The sequence below is a fragment of the Mustela nivalis genome (genome assembly GCF_964662115.1).
Source record: "Mustela nivalis genome assembly, chromosome: 7".
Classification (NCBI taxonomy): Eukaryota; Metazoa; Chordata; class Mammalia; order Carnivora; family Mustelidae; genus Mustela; species Mustela nivalis.
In genome coordinates this window covers 86,754,489-86,773,548 of record NC_139026.1, presented here as the reverse complement: position 1 = coordinate 86,773,548, position 19,060 = coordinate 86,754,489, and the positions used below count along the sequence as shown (strand labels likewise).

The window sequence follows — 19,060 nt, the reverse complement described above, 5'->3', positions numbered from 1 at the left end:
TAAAATATTAAAAAAAAAAAACCAAAAAACAGCCATCTACTTTGTTAAACAGCACAAAGAATTTGCCAACGTCTTTAATAATATCCTTCCTTTTCCCCCGCTTAGAAGGAAGTGGTTCTAAATAGCATTTTTTTTGCCTATCTTGAGCTTATCAGGAGGATTTTTTTTCTTTTTCAGCTAAGACCTATAGTAGACACTCTAATTAAAGTCTGTTTATCCCTATATGGTTCCTGTTGCCTCTTCATTGTTCTCTGTAGTAGAGTTTTAATATTCCTTTTTAATATCACACTTGGTTGCAGATTCCTTTTTTTTTCTTTTTTTAAGATTTTATTTTTAAGTAGTCTCTACGCTCAACATGGTACTCAAACATAGGTTGCCAAGATCAAGAGTTGCATGCTCTAGCAACTGAGCCAACCAGGCAGCCCTGGTTGCAGATTCTGATTCCCCTATTTTCTGTAATGTGATTGTCTCCTGCTAGTTTGGAGTTGTAGAATTTATACCAAATGTCTTCTCTGTACCCATTCTGAGGGTTGGAGTGTTTGCTTTTGTGTATAAATCGCAGTTGCTGTTAATATCGTTTGTATCACATCCACAACCCCCAGCTGCTCTAGAATGATTACTCCAAAAGAGCAGGTTTATCTTTCTTCTACTCTCTGTATCCCCAAGGCACTTAGGTGCTCAATAAATATTTATCGAATAAATGAATTTCAGGAAAGAGCCTTCTAGGGACTCCCTAATCTGGAAATGGCATCTCTTCCAACTGCCCTCCCCCATTTTTATTTTAATCACTTTGGTGTCCAAACTACTGTTGTTGAGCATTGTAGATTCTTTGTGCTCACCTGCAGTGTGAATCATACCTGCTTATTGGTGCTGGAGAAACCTCTTAAACTGACAATAGATAAAGAAGCATTGGAAGGATGGGATGCAGAAGAAATCCAGAAAGGTGAGAGGGGGAAATTGTTGGTTCCTTCCAATAAGAGGTGCGGTGGAGATGAAGAAAGATGATTTAACTAAAAATCGTTAAAATATGATAAAATTGGGATTGTGTCTGCCATTTTTCTTTTTTTCAAAAAGATTTTATTTTATTTATTTGGCAGAGAGATCACAAGTAGGCAGAGAGGCAGGCAGAGAGGGGGAAGCAGGCTCCCCGCTGAGGGGCTTGATCCCAAGACCCTGAGATCATGACCTGAGCCTAATGCAAGAGGCTTAACCCACTGAGCCACCCAGGCACCCATGTTTCCCATTTCTATATACCCGCCTTATTTAGCGTGAAATTGTAGAGGATTTTAGAGAAGCTGGGCCTAAACCGGAACTCGTATTTCCTTATTCTCGGTCATGGTCTACTATATGAGAGGCATATAGTAGGGATAAAGAATGAGAGCTGGGTTCATAACATTCACCTCCTTCTCCCGTAACTAGATATAGGTCCATTCTGTTCCTCGGTTATCTTATCGGTAAAACTGGAGATAATAGCCCCCTTATTTCAGGGTTGCTCTGAAAAATCAAGTGTTTATAAATTATAAATTCCCCAGGCTCCGTAAATACTCAATGTTTCAATAAATGAACTGCTCACAAAGAAAACTACAGCCTTTTCCTGTATAAAAAGTAAGAGTCAACTGTACAGCGATTTTTGGCCTCTGCATGTCTGATTTTTTTACCCGCTGTGTCAGGGTGGTGAGGTAACAGCAGCCTAGGCCCACACAGCGGTCAAAAGCAGCCTGAAAACTAACCATGCCGCGAACTGGAAGCACAGCGCTGCCGCGTGAGCGACTCCCGCAGCCAGCGTACGGTCAACCTCATTCTCCCCGGGGCGGAGTTGCTGACTGACGGACAGGTTGTCTTAGCCACCCCAGCCGCGCTTTTTCTCAGCGCCCCGCCCCCCAGCCGTGATAGCTAGCCGGCCTCGACCAATGGTGACACACAGCCGTGGGCACAGTAGCCAATCAGGGGTTGGGAGCTTGGAAAGGAGCGGGGTCGAGTTAGACGCGGGTGGCGCGCCCAGAGAGGTAGCGGCGCGGTGCGGCGTGGAGGCAGAGGTAAGATGGCGGCGGTGCTTAATTTCGCTACCGCAGTTAGGCTGCTGCTTCTCCCCTCCTTCCGTCTTCGAGCTGCTACTTCGTCCCAGTTAGCGTCGAGGTTGTTTTCCTTCTGTAGGCTTCCAGAAGCCAGATTCTCTGGTGCCCGGAGCCGGAGGACAAAATGGCGCTTGCACGGGCGGCCGAGGACGGGCAGGGCCCAGCCGTGAGCTCTGAGGCGGGCCGGGACAAAGGCGGCGTGCAGGGAGGCGGAGGCCCGGCGCGGCGCGGCGCTGCGGCGTTGCTGCAGCCGCGTGGGGCGGGCGCTCCCGGCTCGTGCGGCGGCCGTGCGAGCCCGAGATACTTAGTGCTGGTGGTTCGGGTGGCGGCGGGCATGGAGGAGAAATTGAAGTGAGACAAATGGACTGGTGGCCTGGGGAGACGTGGGAGGAGGGCAGTTACGGAGTGTGACTTCTGCCAGTCTTTTGGAAACTACCCGCGGTCGGCCCGGATGTGGAGCAGGAATTTTCGGGAAGGGTAAGGGCTTTTTGATCTGTGTGACCCTGCAGGTTTTGGTATGAACAGGATTCGGATCCACGTCTTGCCGACCAATCGGGGAAGGATCACCCCAGTGCCCAGGTCCCAGGAACCCCTGTCTTGTTCATTCACTCATCGCCCATGCTCGCAGCCTCGTCTGGAGGGGCAGGAGTTTTGCATTAAGCATATCCTTGAGGACAAGAATGCTCCCTTCAAGCAGTGTAGTTATATATCAACGAAGAATGGAAAAAGATGTCCCAGTGCTGCTCCAAAGCCTGAGAAGAAAGATGGGTATATATGTATAGATAATCTATATCGTTTTTATTTTTAGTTTTAAAACGAGAGGGGGAGGTGGATATTATGGCCTTGTGAATAGGTGGAGTTTTTCTAAAATTGGGGATGTGGATATATCCTTGAGGAGAAAAAAAAACCAACACCAACACCCAAACCGTTGAAGACTGCAAAGAGGCCACTTCCAGTTGGGGCACTCATTTAATTTCTTTAGACCTTTTCCCTTGTCTATAAAATAAGGGGATATTCTAGATTATTCTTAACCCTGGGGTCCCTGGCCCTTTGTTAAGTTGTGTATATGCGCATTCTTCTAGGAATGGCTTCATAGCTTTCATCATTGAAGCAAAAGTATTCATGCAGAAACATATCTTGGCTAGTTAATTCTGCATGTATATTTTGGATTTAAAATTGTGCCTCGTATCTTATTACCTTCAGTGGATAGATACTGAAGTAAAATGTAGAGTTACCAGAAACAATTTTGAGAGATGCAAGTGGATCTCTTTGATTTGTTCTAAGGTGATGTCAGCATTTTTATAGCTGGGATGTTTAGTTTGATGAATGAAGCGCCAAGATTATTATGCTACCTGCATGTCCCCTTAGTAAGACCAAATGAGTTGACATTGGGCCGGTTAAATGACTCTGTCTTACTGGCCTTTTTAACTTATAAATGAAGGTAGTAGTTATTTTAATTTCCTAAAAATGATCTAAAACTAGTGACTGTGAAAATGGTTGAACTCTTTCAAGAAGGGACGTGAGTATAAAATGTTAATATTTTGTCTCCTTAGCGTGTCTTTCTGTGCTGAACATGCCCGTAGGAATGCCCTGGCACTTCATGCTCAAATGAAGAAGACCAGTCCAGGGCCTGTGGGTGAAACACTCTTGTGCCAGCTAAGCTCTTACGCTAAGACAGAGCTGGGGTCTCAAACTCCAGAAAGTAGCCGCAGTGAAGCTAGTCGAATTCTGGGTAAGAATCTTTCTCCTAGAATGAAAAAGGAAAAAGTAAGTTAAAGAACTTATTTTGGTTTAGCACAGTGCCTTGAACATACACATGATAATAGAATAAAATTGTAATTCATTGACGATATGGTGAGAATTCCAGGATTGTTGTGTTCACCAGTTCTTTTCGGTTTGATGTAGTATGTGCTTGGGTTTACTGTCTTGAGTTGATAACTGTTTCCTTCATTGCCGTTTTTATGCTTGTCTTTGTTAGGCAAGGTAATTTCAGGAAGCAAGAATAATTTTGAGTTGACCTCTCTGTCCTTTTGAGGGCACAGTTACCTTATTTATGTTTTAAGTAACCTTACTTGGGTTATATTTTTTCAAGCCAGTTTTATTTGCCGGTGCCTTTGTATTAAGTTGTTGGGGGTTTTTGTTTGTTTGTTTCTCTTAAATGTTAATGTTTGGGTTGATGGGTTAAGTAATCTAGTTCTGTGTGGTGGAGTTACAGAGGTGGGAAGTCTTAATGGCTGCTCTCCCTTCCTTGCCTCAGATGAAGACAGCTGGAGTGATGGGGAGCAGGAACCCATTACTGTGGATCAGACATGGAGAGGTGACCCTGACAGTGAAGCTGATAGCATAGACAGTGATCAAGAAGATCCCCTAAAGTAAGTTGTAACTCCACATAAGACTTTAAATTTTTTTTGTAGTTAGAATGTGGACTACAATAATGCATGCTTTTAATAGATAAAGAACCTAGGAGGGGTGAAGAGAGTTTAGCTATTTGTGAACAGTAATAGCTTCTGTATTTTAAAGTGTCCTGGTTCATCACTGTCTTGCTGCAGAGCAAGATTTTATTCTTTTTTGGAAGTCGGGAATTTGGAAAAATTTTGGATATCAAATTCTGCACATGAAAATGTATAGGGGAGAAAATAGGAAATTTCTTGGACATAACAGGAGGTTGGTTGAGAAATGTTTCGATCAGTTAGAGAAGAGGAAATTGATTTAAATGGATTCCTGCTTAAACCTCAGGAACAGTAATGTTACTGTATTTGAATAACTACTTTTTTTTGCAAATTTACATTTTATGAGGTTTTTTTTTTTCCCTAGTAGAAAAATAAAAAGATGTTCAGGAGTTTCCTTTTGTTTCATGCCTAAGAAAGAGAAACCGATTTAGGATCCCAGAAGCGAGTAATCAGGCTAATTATATCTTAACTAAGGTTCTACTCTTTACTTAGCCCATGATCACCTAAGGAGTTGTAGGAAAAAAAAACATTACCACTCACAATCTCATATTTCTGTCTCATGGTTTGGGTTTAGTTTAATTTTTTCTTTTTTTCTTTTCTTTATTCTTTCTGTGTACTGTCTCAACACTTCCATTGACAGTTTGCATAGAAGTAAATAGTACGAGGGATAATGAATTTCTAGTCTCGTCATAAAAAGTCATTTAGGTTTACATTTTCTAAGTAGAATTAATTTCATCTATTTTTCTTGAGTAATGTCTATTTAGTCAGCGCTTCGGGAAGTACTTGTTTGGAAAGTCTCATCTAAGTAGTTTGAAAAGAAAGGAATGTTCATTACCTAGCAGGATTCTCTCACAGCAGTAACTTTATACCCCCCCCTCAGTTGTGCTTCTGGAAATTCCAGACTTGCTGCATTGAAGAGGTATATGCTCTCTATAGTCACAAAATGACTGTCCTTTGGTGTGGTAAATAACTCAGCTTCAAAGGTCCAAAAACTCGATTTTGTCAGTAGTACTTTAGAGTGGATCAGTCTCTAGGGGACATATTTATGCTAGTGTAACTTAAAAATACCACTTAATTTTATGAGATGTATAAGTGTTAAAAGGACTAGGTACTTGATGTCGATTTCTCCTAAAAGGAATATTCAAAGGGGAAAATGAAGTAGGCAACTAAATATGAGGTTTCTCTTAATTCCTCTATGAGATGATCCAAAAAAAAGTTCGACCTCCTAAAATACTTGCATTTTTAGGGATGTCAGTAGAGTTGTTAAATGTCTTTTAATACTAAATTTGTTAATAAGGTTACGTACTGATGTCTTAAATTTAATATAAGTCTTTTTATTTAATGAAATTCTTTTAATTTCCTCTCTGGTGTCAGTGTTTTGTTGTTACTAGGACCGTTTTTTGAATCATTAACAACAGCATATATCTTTTTTTAAAAACATATTTTATTTATTTGACACAGAGAGATCACAAGTAGGCAGGGAGGCAGGCAGAGAGAGGGGGAAGCAGGCTCCCTGCTGAGCAGAGAGCCCGATGAGATGTGGGGGCTTCATCCCAGGACCCTGGGATCATGACCTGAGCTGAAGGCAGAGGCTTTAACCCACTGAACAACCTAGGGGCCCCAAATCTTCCCTTTTTTAAAAAGTAATTTTCTTTAAAGTAGTTTTTATCATATGACATTCTACAGGTATTCAGAACTAGTTTTTGTAAAGGTCATTTCAGGTTATTGAGTCTTCATCATTGTTACTAAAATAAATTTTGGGGAATACTTTTTCATAAGAGACATTTAATAGAATATAAGATGGCTCCCTCTTTTTTGAAGATGAATTCAAGTAATAAGACCCTGACTTAAATTTGTGAATATCAGAGTACAGGAAGTTGGTACATGATTTTAGTAACTAGCTGTGAATGTCTGAAACATCCATCTTTAAATAAATGACCCACTCTTCCCAGGGATTTGTAGTAAATTCTAATTATAGTGACTTTCCATTTATAAATTCTAGTCCTTAGACTATTGGTAAATTCTCTTCTGGCAGGGTACAATGAAGTTAATTTCATTTTAACAAAATTAACATTAGGTTAAGTCCTCAGTAGTAGGTTTGCAAACATACTAATGCAACAAACCTGTTTTCCTGAAGATGCAAATTATCTTATTTAGACTTCAGATGTTTTTAAAACCTTTTCACAACTTTTTGGTAGTCTTAGATTTTGTCATTTGTATAATTGGTTAGTTTTTATTCATGATGTTTTGGTTCTTAATTTGTTATTTTTACTTCAGACTACTTTGTAATTGTACTTAATGCACAGGTAGTATTGGCTTCCATTTATATTCGAGAAAGTTTTTGGGGAGATATTACTTGCTTTCGGTCCTGAAGTTAATAATTCTATTTATTCTGTGTGTTTTAATGGCTTAACAGCTAATTTTTAAAGAAGGTGTAATATTTGTAATTCAGATTAGTTTGAGTACATAATTTGTAAGTATTGTTTGAAATAAAGGATGTAGTTTTTACTCAGTTAAAATATGAAAATAGGAAGTCAAGTATATGTCTAATGTCCTCTTCCTGGTTATGTAATGATCATACAAGGCTAATGGAACCAAAAATCTTTTAAATTTGCAGTTAATCTTTTCATTTAGACTTAAGTCAGAATCAGGAAAGTCTCCAGTTAAATTGCTTCTTTAACTTAGTTGCTTAGGTGACCTCATCATAATCACTAGAATAACTTCTTATGTTTATAATTGGTGGCCAAGCTTAGTAAAGTTGATATGGATCTAGATCTTTGGCAATTAAGGGCCACCCCAGGGTGCTATATTTTTGAGAAATTTGTTAAGAAAATGAGCTGGGGACAGTGAATAGCCACTGTGGACCAGTGTTTTGAGGGCTCATGTAAATTCCAATATAGGAATATATTTTAAATTAGAAATTGAAATTTCTAATTTCAATTAAAATAGTAATATTTTTAATACTATTTTAATAGTATTAAAATAGTAGGATAGTATTATTCTATCTTATATTATTAAGATAATAATAAGATAGTAATATCTTATTACTATAATAAATAATCTTATTAAGATAGTAATATTATTAAATTGAATACTTTTAAGCTATCCTGACTGACTAAATTACGAATTATAAAATTGAATAAGATTGTAGATTAATAAAAAATTTGAATGTTCGAAATCTTCATTTCTTAACTGCAGATAACTGGGAAAAATAACGAAACCACTCCCCTTCCTCATATTGTGAGATCATACGTTAGTATCCAATGTTCAGGGATTTTCTTTATTATTATTATTATTGTTGTTGTTGTTGTTGTTATTTTTTAAAAGATTTATTTATTTATTTATTTGACAGACAGAGATTACAGTAGGCAGAGAGGCAGGCAGAGAGAGAGGAGGAAGCAGGCTTCTGGCTGAGCAGAGAGCCCAATGCGGGGCTCGATCCAAGGACCTGGGATCATGACCTGAGCTGAAGGCAGAGGCTTTAACCCACTGAGCCACCCAGGCGCCCCTATTATTTATTTTTTAATAACTCGAATGCTGTGTATGAAAACATTCATATTTAATAAGGTGATTGTCTCAGTGGTGGCTTACTGTTAAATAACAAACTTAAGTCTCCTCTCTACCCTTTTCTCCTTTTAAGCTTGGGTTTAATACTATGTTTTCTTATTCTTTGCTGAATTCTGTTTTATTCCAGACATGCTGGTGTTTACACAGCAGAAGAAGTTGCTCTGATAATGCGTGAGAAGCTAATTCGTTTGCAGTCTTTGTACATCGATCAGTTTAAACGACTTCAACATCTGCTCAAAGAGAAGAAGCGACGTTATTTACATAATCGCAAAGTGGAACATGAAGCTCTAGGCAAGTTTTTTATGCTGGTCCCAACCAGCTGTTTGTGGGTTCACAATGTGAATTTGGTAGTAGTTAGATTTATCTGTTTTGGTACCTGGAGTGAAGGAGAATTTGCTTTTGAAAATAGCTATCTTATGGCCAGAATTTATCCTGTTTATTTCATGTTAATTTGGAGCAGCCATCCTTCATTGGTTGCTCGGCACATAACATCTTGACTGTTGTGACTCATCAGGTAGTAGTCTCCTGACTGGCCCAGAGGGACTTTTGGCCAAAGAACGAGAGAACTTAAAGCGTCTGAAGTGTCTTCGGCGGTATCGCCAGCGTTACGGAGTGGAAGCCTTATTACATAGGCAGCTGAAGGAACGCAGAATGCTGGCCACAGATGGTGCTGCCCAACAGGTAATTTGTGTTTATACCTCTAAGGGGTATGTATTTGCTTTGTTTACTAAGTTAGAGTAATAGTCAGAACACTGTACAGTCTTGGCTCTGAAATCTGACTTAATTGGACGTGGGGTAAATTGAAAAGAGCATTTGAGTCCAGAGACTGCTGATCTTGAGGTTGTCATGTGTTGAGTTTTTTAGCTTTTAAGGATGTACCTTTCTTATATGTTACAAGTATCTGTTCTCATAGATAATTCGTTGTATTTTCCCTCCCTCTCTCCCTCCTTCCTTCCTTCCTCCCTCTCTTTCTTTAAGATTTATAGAGACAGACAGAGAGTGCATGTGAGTGGGGTGGGGGCAGAGGGAGAGAATCTTTAAGCAGACTCCCCTCTGAGCAGGAAGCCTGGCATGGGCTCAGTCTCTCAACTCATGAAATCATGACCAGAGCCGAAACGAAGAGCTGGATGCAAACTGAGCCACCCAGATGCTCCAGTTGGCTGTATTTTGTATTGATGATTTGTTTGATTTATCTGTTTTCTCCATTGTAGGCTCACACAACTCGTTCCAGTCAGAGGTGCTTGGCCTTTGTGGATGATGTTCGTTGTTCCAATCAGTCTCTTCCAATGACCAGACATTGCCTTACCCGTATCTTTTTTTATTCAGTTCAATTTGCTAGCTAAAGGCTAGGTGGGAATCTCTGATAGTTTGCTTAATTGAAGGTCTTTGCTTTCCTTTGGCCCTGAATCAAGGCCAGCAGTTTGCTGAAGCTGTTGGTTTCAAACAGGAGCCTAAAGAAATGTCTTTCTATGGTCTGTTGGCCATTTCAAAACTTTGGAAATGTAATGGTCAATTCATTAGAAAGAAATATCTGAATCATTGGAGATAGCAGTGGGCTAATAATTATTTATAGTAGATTAGTATTAGGATTCCAAAATACAGAGATCGGTGCTAGAACTTTGTTCACTGGAAATAGAATAGTTTCACTGGAAATAGAATAGTGTTAAATCCAGTTATCTCTCTCTCTCTCTCTCTCTCACACACACACACACACACACACACACACACACACACACAATTGATACAGGTTTTCCACTAGAAAACAGTCGATTCTGAACTGTGACCTTTCTTTAAGAAGTATCCTTTTGTATGGTCAGGGCCTTAATTTGTATATATTAGAATTCATTCGAATTGAATACTTACTATTTCCAAAAATAGAATGATTCTACTCCCCACCCTCCCAGTTTGCCTTTGAACCGTCATAGCATCTCTTGATTCTGCTATGAGACCACATTTACTGTCAGTTTGTAAGACTTTCTGAGTTTATTGAATTGTGTAAGTGCATCCTTATTATGGATATCAAGAAAGTTAATTTCACAGTAAAAGCACTTGTTAAGTATGATGATCTTTATTATCTAAAAGGCTTAAATCTTGCTGGATTTCACTTGCCTGGCAAGAGATATAAAATATTTGGAAATGAAGTTTATCTTTTTTAATAGGAAAAGAAAAAGGATCTTTTCTTGGTCATCTGAGAGGAAAAAATTGTTTTCTGTTCTGTTTATTTGAATATTTTACCAGTTTATTAATTATTGTAATATCTGATAAAGGATTATTGTCCTTAATACACAAATTACTTGGTGCAAGGTAATTAAAAACTAAAGATAAATGCTCAAAACAATTGGGCAAAGGATGGCTCAATGTTGAAAAGTTTATCTTCACTGTCCATAAGTGAAACAGGAAATAAGAAAATTTTTAATCTGTGAATTTGATACTTGTATATATATATTTAATGAATGAGTGAATTTCAAGTTGAAGTTGAGGTGAGGTTGTGAATGAGTCCTTCTAAATACTGCCAGTGAGAAGATCAAGTGCTACAGGCTTTTTAGTGAGGATCTTGGCAGTATTCATATATATATATTTTAAAATATTTTATTTATTTATTTGACAGAGAGAGATCACAAGTAGGCAGAGAGGCAGGCAGAGAGAGAGAGAAGCAGACTCCCTGCTGAGCAGAGAGCCTGATGCAGGGCTCCATCCCAGGACCCTGAGACCATGACAGAAGCAGAGGCTTTAACCCACTTTAACCCACTGAGCCACCCAGGCACTGCCGGTATTCATATTGTTTGATATAATGTTACCTTGGAGTTTATCTTAAGGATATAATAAAATGTAGACTGATATTTTTACATAAAATTCCTTCAACTGGAGACAGCCTTTACATTTTTAGAAATGGGATATAGAGAAGAAAATTATGATGTAACATTATATGGAATATGTTTAGGCAATAAGCATTACATTTATCAAAATTTTATGAATTACCTAGGAAAATGATTGTGACAAAAATAGAATATGAAATTACATATAATCAAATACTAGGAGGGGAATTAACAGAAATTGACTGCTTTTTGTTGTTGGGGTTATGAATGCCCTTTATTCCTCTGCCTTGTACTTTTCAGGTTTTCTTCAGGGAGTGTGAATTACTTTATAACTCAGAAAAACTCAGTTTATAGATATTGAGGAACATTTTAGACTTAAAATATTATACTAAATGGTTTATTAGGTTATTAATATTTTAAAAAGCAAAGTTGAAAATGAAATGTATTTGAAAGGAGAAGGGAAGTATGATTTCTTTTGTTTTATGCTTTTTTCCTTTCCACTCCATAGTTGCTTAAGTCACTTACCCTTCCTTAAGTCCTTATCCCAGAGAAAGAGCGACTGCCATTGGTGACCTGTTAACTCTTTACACTGGTCTAATGGAGACAGCACTGGACTGAAAGTGAAGGACCCAGACTCTAGTTGTAGGTCAACCATTCCCTTCTCTTTGTCTCTCTTGTCCCCATTGGAAAGGAAAGGGGGTGGAGGAGGTTGGGGGAGGGTTTTTCCAGAATATTGTATTAAATAAGAGACTTGTGAAAGTCCTTTGAATTCCATGAAAAAAGTTCGGATTAAAACATTTTAATTTAATGGAATGATTTTAAGTGTTAATAATGTAATAAGATTGGACTTTTTAAGCACATTGGAGACTAGGTTTTCTTAAGCACATAGAGAATGCAAATCTGGTTGTTTCTGTTAGATTCATGTATTTGTTCATTTGATTGTTCATTTTCATTTGATAAGTATTGTTTACTTTGTACTGCTTACTGTTCTTTTAGAGAAGTGGTTCTCAACTGGGGACCATTTTATCCCCATTTGGTGATGTGTGGAGACAATTTTGCTTTTTACAATTTAGGGATGAGAGTGCTACTGACATCTAGTGGCTAGAGGCCAGGAATGCTGCTAAGCATCCTACAATGCTACAGGCCAGCCAGTGATGTCAGTAGAATTACAGTTGTGAAACCCTGTCTTAAGAGTTTAGCAGTTTCTAAGAATTGATTGAAACAAATGGCTTTATTCAAGAAGTTTTATTTGGCTTAAAAATAAAATACATGCTAGACTTCTTAATTTTTAGATATTACCTTAAAATTTGGGAGGAAAATTTACCCATAATTCTATAATTCTGGGTACAATTAGTTCATAGAAAATTGTGCCTTCTGGTTTAAAAATAAGCCCACATTTGAAATAACAGTTGTCTGTTAATCTAGGGGGAAACCATGTAGTTAAGATTTCAAGAAATAGTTATCACTTGAATAAAACATTTCACAGAGAGAGTAACTTGAACTAAATTTTATTGTTTATCTAATCAGTTTAATTTTGATTCATCCTACAGAGCTGCTTTGCCAACTTGGAAACTTGCCCTTTTCTGTAGAAGTTGTTAGTCCTCTTGGAGTGTTCCTGGGGTAATTGCTTTCCATGGGTCCTCATAAGCAAAATTATCTTCTTTCCTTTCTCTTTGGAACCATGGCAGAACTTTCCCCTGCACTACCATCCCTATCCCCCCCAAAAAGCAAGGGGGCATGGAAACTTTTATTTTTTGTCTATTACTAGGGCTTCTATTTTCCCCAGTTCCCTGCTGCTTTAAACATATGTAAACATTTTGGAAACAAGATTCAAGAAGTTTTTGCAGGTTTTTTTTTTTTTTTTTTTTTTTTTTGCCAGTGTGCTTAACAGAGCAGAAACACCGTATCTCTTGATTCTTGGGAGGCCTTGGTAGTGTTTCTGCAAGCTATTTGCTTTTGCCATAGAATGTTTCGTAGGAGATTCCTAGGATTGTTACTGAGGTTTGCTTAGCAGTGTTGTCAAATGTTTTGTGTTTGACTCTCCCAAGTGAGAACAAGATTAGTGTCTCTAGTTTAAATGACTGGGATCCAGAAGTGTAATTTGGGGACTAGATTTAAATTACCAGTAGAGCTGGAATTGGATGCTAGTGAATGACACTTTGAGAAGAACTTTGAAAAAATTGCTAACTGTGTTTGATTCTATTTCACATGTAACCAGTTGTCTTCTGTAGTGCAGACCTTGAATTTTACATGGCAGATAACACTTGTATTTTGTGCCTCTAGTAGATCCATTTTATTTCCCTTGACCATTTTTCTACAGATATTTGTCAGGACACGAATCAGGTTCTCTTCAAATGCTGCCAGGGGTCTGAAGAGGTACCCTGCAACAAACCAGTTCCTGTAAGCCTCTCTGAGGATCCCTGCTGCCCACTGCATTTCCAGTTGCCTCCTCAGATGTATAAGCCCGAGCAGGTACTGTCTGTGCCAGACGATCTGGAAGCCGGCCCCATGGATCTGTACTTGAGTGCTGCCGAGCTTCAGCCCACTGAGAGTTTACCTCTGGAGTTCAGTGATGTAAGTTAGAGAAGCTCTGCTCTGGTTGGCCCTTGAGGCAAGGCCTTATTTATTAATGGTGAGACTAGGTTCATCTTTTGTGGCCAGGAGACTTGATAAAGTTTTTGAAATGCTACATGTATGGTTGTGTTTGTATGTTAGCATATTAATTTAGACACCATTAAGTTGGCAGGAGTTTTTCTTTATCTGAGGGAATGATAAGGAATTAAATTGTAAACTATGGGGAGCTGGAAAGTCAAGATTGTTTTGGATTTAGTATAGCCAGGAAACTTGGTACCCATCCACAAGGTGAGTGATTCACTAGAATCTTAATAGTACATATGAATTCTCATATCTACTCTTGACGGTTTTAAGCTGTGTTTGCTCTGTAGTAGTAAAGTTTCATTTTCAGGTTAATACGCCCCTGAAGAAATGACTCTAAACATAGCTCTGGCTGCAGGCTTTTATTTTTGATGTGTTATTGTAGATTCTGTTGTGAATGGACTAGAACAACAGTGATCTCTTTTTAAGTATTTACAGCCTTCTAAGTGTGTACACTACTTTTTTAAGCTTGTTCCTCAGTTGTTCCCAACCCATTAACCCATCTCTGATTTTATTTGTTCCCATAGTTAGCACTATCCTACTTCCAGACTCAGGGATCAGTTGATATAGCATCTTTGTCTTAGCACTTTAGTTAATATTTAATGTTCTGGATAAAGGTCTTCATTATTTGTTCTGAAGATAAGTCTGAATTTCATAATAAAGTTTTGTATATAACCATGACGTGTTTAATGTAACAAATATAAGTGGAAAATTTAATCTAGTTTGCCAGATTATTTACTAATGGTAGAAGCAAAGTTTGGGTGGCTTGAAGGGTATTGCTTTTGTTAAAAAGGATATAAAAGGACAGGGTACTATCTGAAAAAGAAAGGTGATACTAAGAAGAAACTGGGTCTAATTTTTTTTTTTCATGATCCCCTTTCTCCCTTTTGGTTACATATAATCTATAGGCTTACTAAACTTTTTTGCATTATTTCATTTATAATAAAGTTTTTATTTTTATTATAATCCTGATTATAATTGTTTTTTAAAAAAATTTCTTTAACACAGATTTCATAGAATATGAAAACTAGTAAGGGACCTTTATATACTTCAGTACTTCCCAAGTTTTTTCAGTGAGATTATGTTGAAGAGTGTAAATGAACAGATAGCCCTTTGTTGATAAGGACAGTTTTGTCCACTTTCCTTCATTTTAAATGTGAAGAAAGTGCAGAGGCACTATCTTTTTTTTTTTTTTAAACTTAGTAACATGAGCAAATTTAAAGGTCTGAAAATTAACCTAATAAGCACTATATCACTACTTTCCTTTCAGATAATAATGTAAATATATAGAAACTAGCACGTGTATTTTATGTAGATATATTAGGATAGTAAATTTTATTTCATCTGATATTTTTTTTTTTTTTTAAGATTTTATTTATTTGACAGAGATCACAAGCAGGCAGAGAGGCAGGCAGAGAGAGAGGAAGGGAAGCAGGCTCCCTGCTGAGCAGAGAGCCTGATGCGGGGCTCCATCCCAGGACCCTGAGATCATGACCTGAGCCGAAGGCAGAGGCTTCAACCCACTGAGCCACCCAGGCACCCCTCCCCAATTTTAATTCTTGTAACAGACAAAATGAACATTTGAGAAAAGCCTTTTGAATATCTATTTTCTTTACAAAACATTTCCATACCATTGTCGTCTTGAGACTTGGAAACTTCATGCCTCGTGGGTTCTTTTATTTTTCATTTATTCATTTATTTTTTCATTTGCCAGAGAGAGTGCAAGAGGGCACACAGGCAGGGGGAGCAGCAGGCACCCTGCTGAGCAAGGAGGCCAACTGGGGGCTCTATCCCAGGCCACCCAGGCATCCCTAAATTGGTTCTTTCAAATGCCAAGTTAATTATATGTATAATAATTGTGCATAGTAAAAGAATTGAAGAGAACATTTTACAGGCTTAACCACATGAGAATACTGGTTTCTGTGGATAGTACAGAAGTTTCTAGGGGTACCTGGCTGGCTCTGTCAGTTTAGTGTGGGACTCTTGGTTTTGGCTCAGGTCATGATCTCATGGGTTGTGAGAGTCCCCTTGAAGGGTCTCTCTGTCTGCCCCCTCCCCCCTACTTAGCACTCTCATAATGGAATGGAAAATAAGTAAATAGTTTCTAACACATCTGAAATAGATGTTAGGTAGCTGACCATATCCTTTTCTGAATTTCTGCTTAAATTGAGCAGGCTTAAATGTAGTACATTTTTAAATTAATATTCTTTACCTTAATTGTAGTGAAGTGTGATACTTAATTTGGTAATTAGCACACCAAAGAAAGGGTTTCACTTGCTTAGACTTCATTTAAAAGCATAGAAAAGCATAGAACTAAGTCTCTTGTAAAACTCGATTACTGGAAACAACCTGTATAAAGTGGATTTGGCATGGGGAGTAGAAGCCCTTTGTAAATTCACTCTTGGGAAGGGAGTTTTGCAGTAGATTCTTGGTAGCATGAAAGTTAGTTTGACACATTGTGGCTTTGTGATGCTTTTGGCCCTGAATCAAGACCAGTGGTTTGCTGTAGCTGTTGGTTTCAAACAGGAGCCAAGAGTACTGTTTCTGTGGTTTGGAAGCCATTCAGCATCCCAGTGGCAATGGCTCCTTCAATTGGAAGAACATAGATTATGGAATATGATTTTCTTTCTTCTCTTATTTTTCCTCTTTTTTAAAAAAGCTTTTATTTATTTGAGAGAGGCAGAGGAGAGAGGGGAGAGCAGGAGTGTGGGGGGAGGGGCAGACAGACGCAAACTCCCCATGGAGCAGGGAGCCTGACATGGGCCTCCTTCCCAGGACATCAGGATCTCAAGATCGTGACCTGAGCAGAGGGCAAATGCTTAACCAACTGAACCACCCAGGTGCCTCCCCCTTGCCCCCTCTTAAAAGAGCAATTGAAGTATGTTTTGTTGAAGAATTAGGGATTTCTGGGAGGGGATAGGGACTTCATCCAAATAGTACTTCTTACCTCACTGTGACTGTTGGGCATTAATCAAGCAATCTCATACTGTCCAGCCTTTTTTTTTTTTTTAAAGTAAGCTCTGTGCTCATCATGGGGCTTGAACTTAGAACCCTGAGATCAGGAGTTGCATGCTCTACTGACAGCCAGCCAGCCAGCCACCTTGCATATTGTCCAGTCTATGAAAGCAGTATTTTATTTTAGTTTGTGATTATGCTGATTGTCCATATTAGGTTCACCACTGGTGAACTTATATGGTGTCTACAGTTAGTTTTAGAAGGAATACACTTTTTTTTTAAATAAAATTTTTTTGTAAAACTTTTATAACATGAAATTTACTGTTAACCATTTTTACCTGTACAATTCGTGGTGTTAACGTACATTCACAGTATTGAGCAGCTGTCACCGTTGTGCATCTCTAGAATTTTTCTGTCAGCTTCAAGACTCTGTGCCCATTGAACTATAACTCCTGCTTCCTCTCTCCCTCCAGCCCTTGGTAGCTACTATTCTACATTTTTGTCTCTGAATTTTTGTATTTGAAAATATCTTTTTTTTTTTTTTTTTTTTAAAGCTAGTACAGTGGTCTGTGCTTTATACTCAGCAGCAGGCAAAAGTTTTTAGTGCTTTTGGATCTTATCCCATTTGTTGGACATCCTGGGAAAAATCTTTTTTTGGTTAAAGGTAGGCAAGGGGGTGAGAGAAATATGGGAAAATTGCTTTGAGGTTTATGAAAAATATGCCAGCTTCAGCTTACTGGTTCCCTTGGTTTTACTGATAGGCTTTTTCTCTTTCTTTTCCTAGGACTTGGATGTTGTGGGTGATGGTATGCAGTGCCCTCCTTCACCCTTACTTTTTGATCCTTCACTAACCCTTGAAGATCATTCAGTCAAAGAAATTGCCGAAGGCCCGGTGGATATTCTGGCAAGTGAAGGACAACCCCATCCAGGCACAGGTCTCCCTGCTGGCTATGGCTAGCATGTACTCCCAGTGTGGGGTTGTCATCACAAGTAGACTGTATAGGGGCCCCAGATGGCAGTTCTATAAATGGGCCCTTAAAGAGAACACCACTAGTCCCAGAATTTCAGAGAGCAAAATGCGTGTTTCTTTAGTTAACTGGAAGAGGTTAAGATAAGGAATCTACATAAATCATAAGTAGTTCTTTTTAAAGGGAGAGTTCAGCACTGGAATTATTTTCATCGTAGCATAAGGACAAGTCATGTGATTCAGCTTCTTTCTTTGAGCCTTGGGTGGGGTACCATGGCCCTGACTGAAGACTAGCAGTTGTACTATAGCTGTTTGTTTCAAGCAGAGGCCCAAAGGACTGTCTTCCTGTGATCTCCTGGCTGTTCTGGAACCTCAGCAGAGAATGGCTGTTTCATTGGAAGAAACAACCCATAGCACTCCCTCCCATTGGGAGGGCCTCAGGAATGCTACCTGTCATGGCCACTGACTCCAGGGATCAGAGATAGTACAGTATGGGGAAGAGCAACCTCTCAGTTACTATATTTCTGCTGTCATGATCTTGATAAGTCACATTCGTGTTTCAGACCATAATGAATGGATTTGTAACTAAAGTGACTTCCTTTTAACAGGGCCAGATGCAGATGGCTGGAGATGGGTGCAGATCACAGGGGGCTCGAAATTCTGAGAAAGCCTCTGCACCACTGCCTCAGAGCGGAGTGGCTACTACAAATGGGAAGCCAGAACACTCTTCTTCTATCAGTTGATGATTTGTTTGGGAAACCATTTATCTGACTTTGGTGGATTTGAATTTTCCATTCTTTAAACAAGTATTTATGACTGTCTCGCACTGAAGGACACCTCCGACTATGGCGTTGTTTTTCCTCTGGATTATTGAGTGCTGTAGTCAAATATAAACCAGATTTGTTGGGGAGGGACCAAGAGTGTCTTCCCACTCTGCACAGGGAAGAGAGAGATAGGTGATTCCTGTCAGAGCTGCTGGGACTGAGAGTGTTTGGGATTGTGCCTAAGGGAGAGACATCTTTGTAATGGGAATTCCCAGGTCCAGGCACAAATACGCATAGGTAGTTTAGGTAGGAGATGTGTGTACCTTTGGGTTATTAATGGAACCCAGCGTCTGATTATCTCTATCTAATGGCCTGTGTTTTAGCCTTTCTTCATCTCACCTGATTGGTAATCTGAACCCCTCCTTCCTCCACTGAACTCTGACCTATCATCTCTGAAAATAGCCCACAGGACTGGGCCCTCTTTAATGATCCATCTTGCTTCTAACCTATGTAAATTTCTGTAGTGGCTATCTTATGTAAAATATAATAAAAATTATTGTATATAGTTTCTATTAAATGTTAAAATGTTATGAAAATGTAAAACAATTGAATGCATGTTTTCTTTGTATTTGAATGTGTATATATATTTTTTGGGTCCTTAGGGAGTTGTATCTGATGGGAAAGGGAAAAACAGGACAGGTTAACTTCCATCCCAAGAAGTAAAATACATTTTCAGGAACTTGGTTTGGTTTGGAAGGTAAGATAAAAACCTGTAAGAAGTAAATGGAAATGGGGGGAACTTCCTTATTAA

At 38.7% G+C, this 19,060-nt stretch overlaps 1 protein-coding gene across 10 annotated transcripts; it reads left to right on the top strand.

Moving 5' to 3' along the window:
• The first annotated feature begins 1,953 nt into the window (after window positions 1-1,953).
• Window positions 1,954-18,852, top strand: KANSL2 (KAT8 regulatory NSL complex subunit 2). Of its 10 annotated transcripts, none has more exons than XM_082741107.1 (10): window positions 1,954-2,036; window positions 2,585-2,843; window positions 3,629-3,807; window positions 4,333-4,447; window positions 8,220-8,383; window positions 8,607-8,773; window positions 9,304-9,400; window positions 13,229-13,482; window positions 17,303-17,422; window positions 18,094-18,852. In XM_082741107.1, the coding sequence occupies exons 2-10, from the start codon at window positions 2,593-2,595 to the stop codon at window positions 18,226-18,228; spliced, it is 1,482 nt and encodes a 493-aa protein (XP_082597233.1). In that variant the 5' UTR covers window positions 1,954-2,036; window positions 2,585-2,592; the 3' UTR covers window positions 18,229-18,852. The 10 variants fall into 10 exon arrangements, with proteins under 10 accessions (XP_082597233.1, XP_082597239.1, XP_082597242.1 ...); XM_082741113.1 differs by having other exon boundaries at window positions 1,966-2,036; window positions 13,229-13,380; XM_082741116.1 differs by having other exon boundaries at window positions 1,966-2,036; window positions 13,229-13,380; window positions 17,303-17,453.
• Window positions 18,853-19,060: the final 208 nt, after the last annotated feature.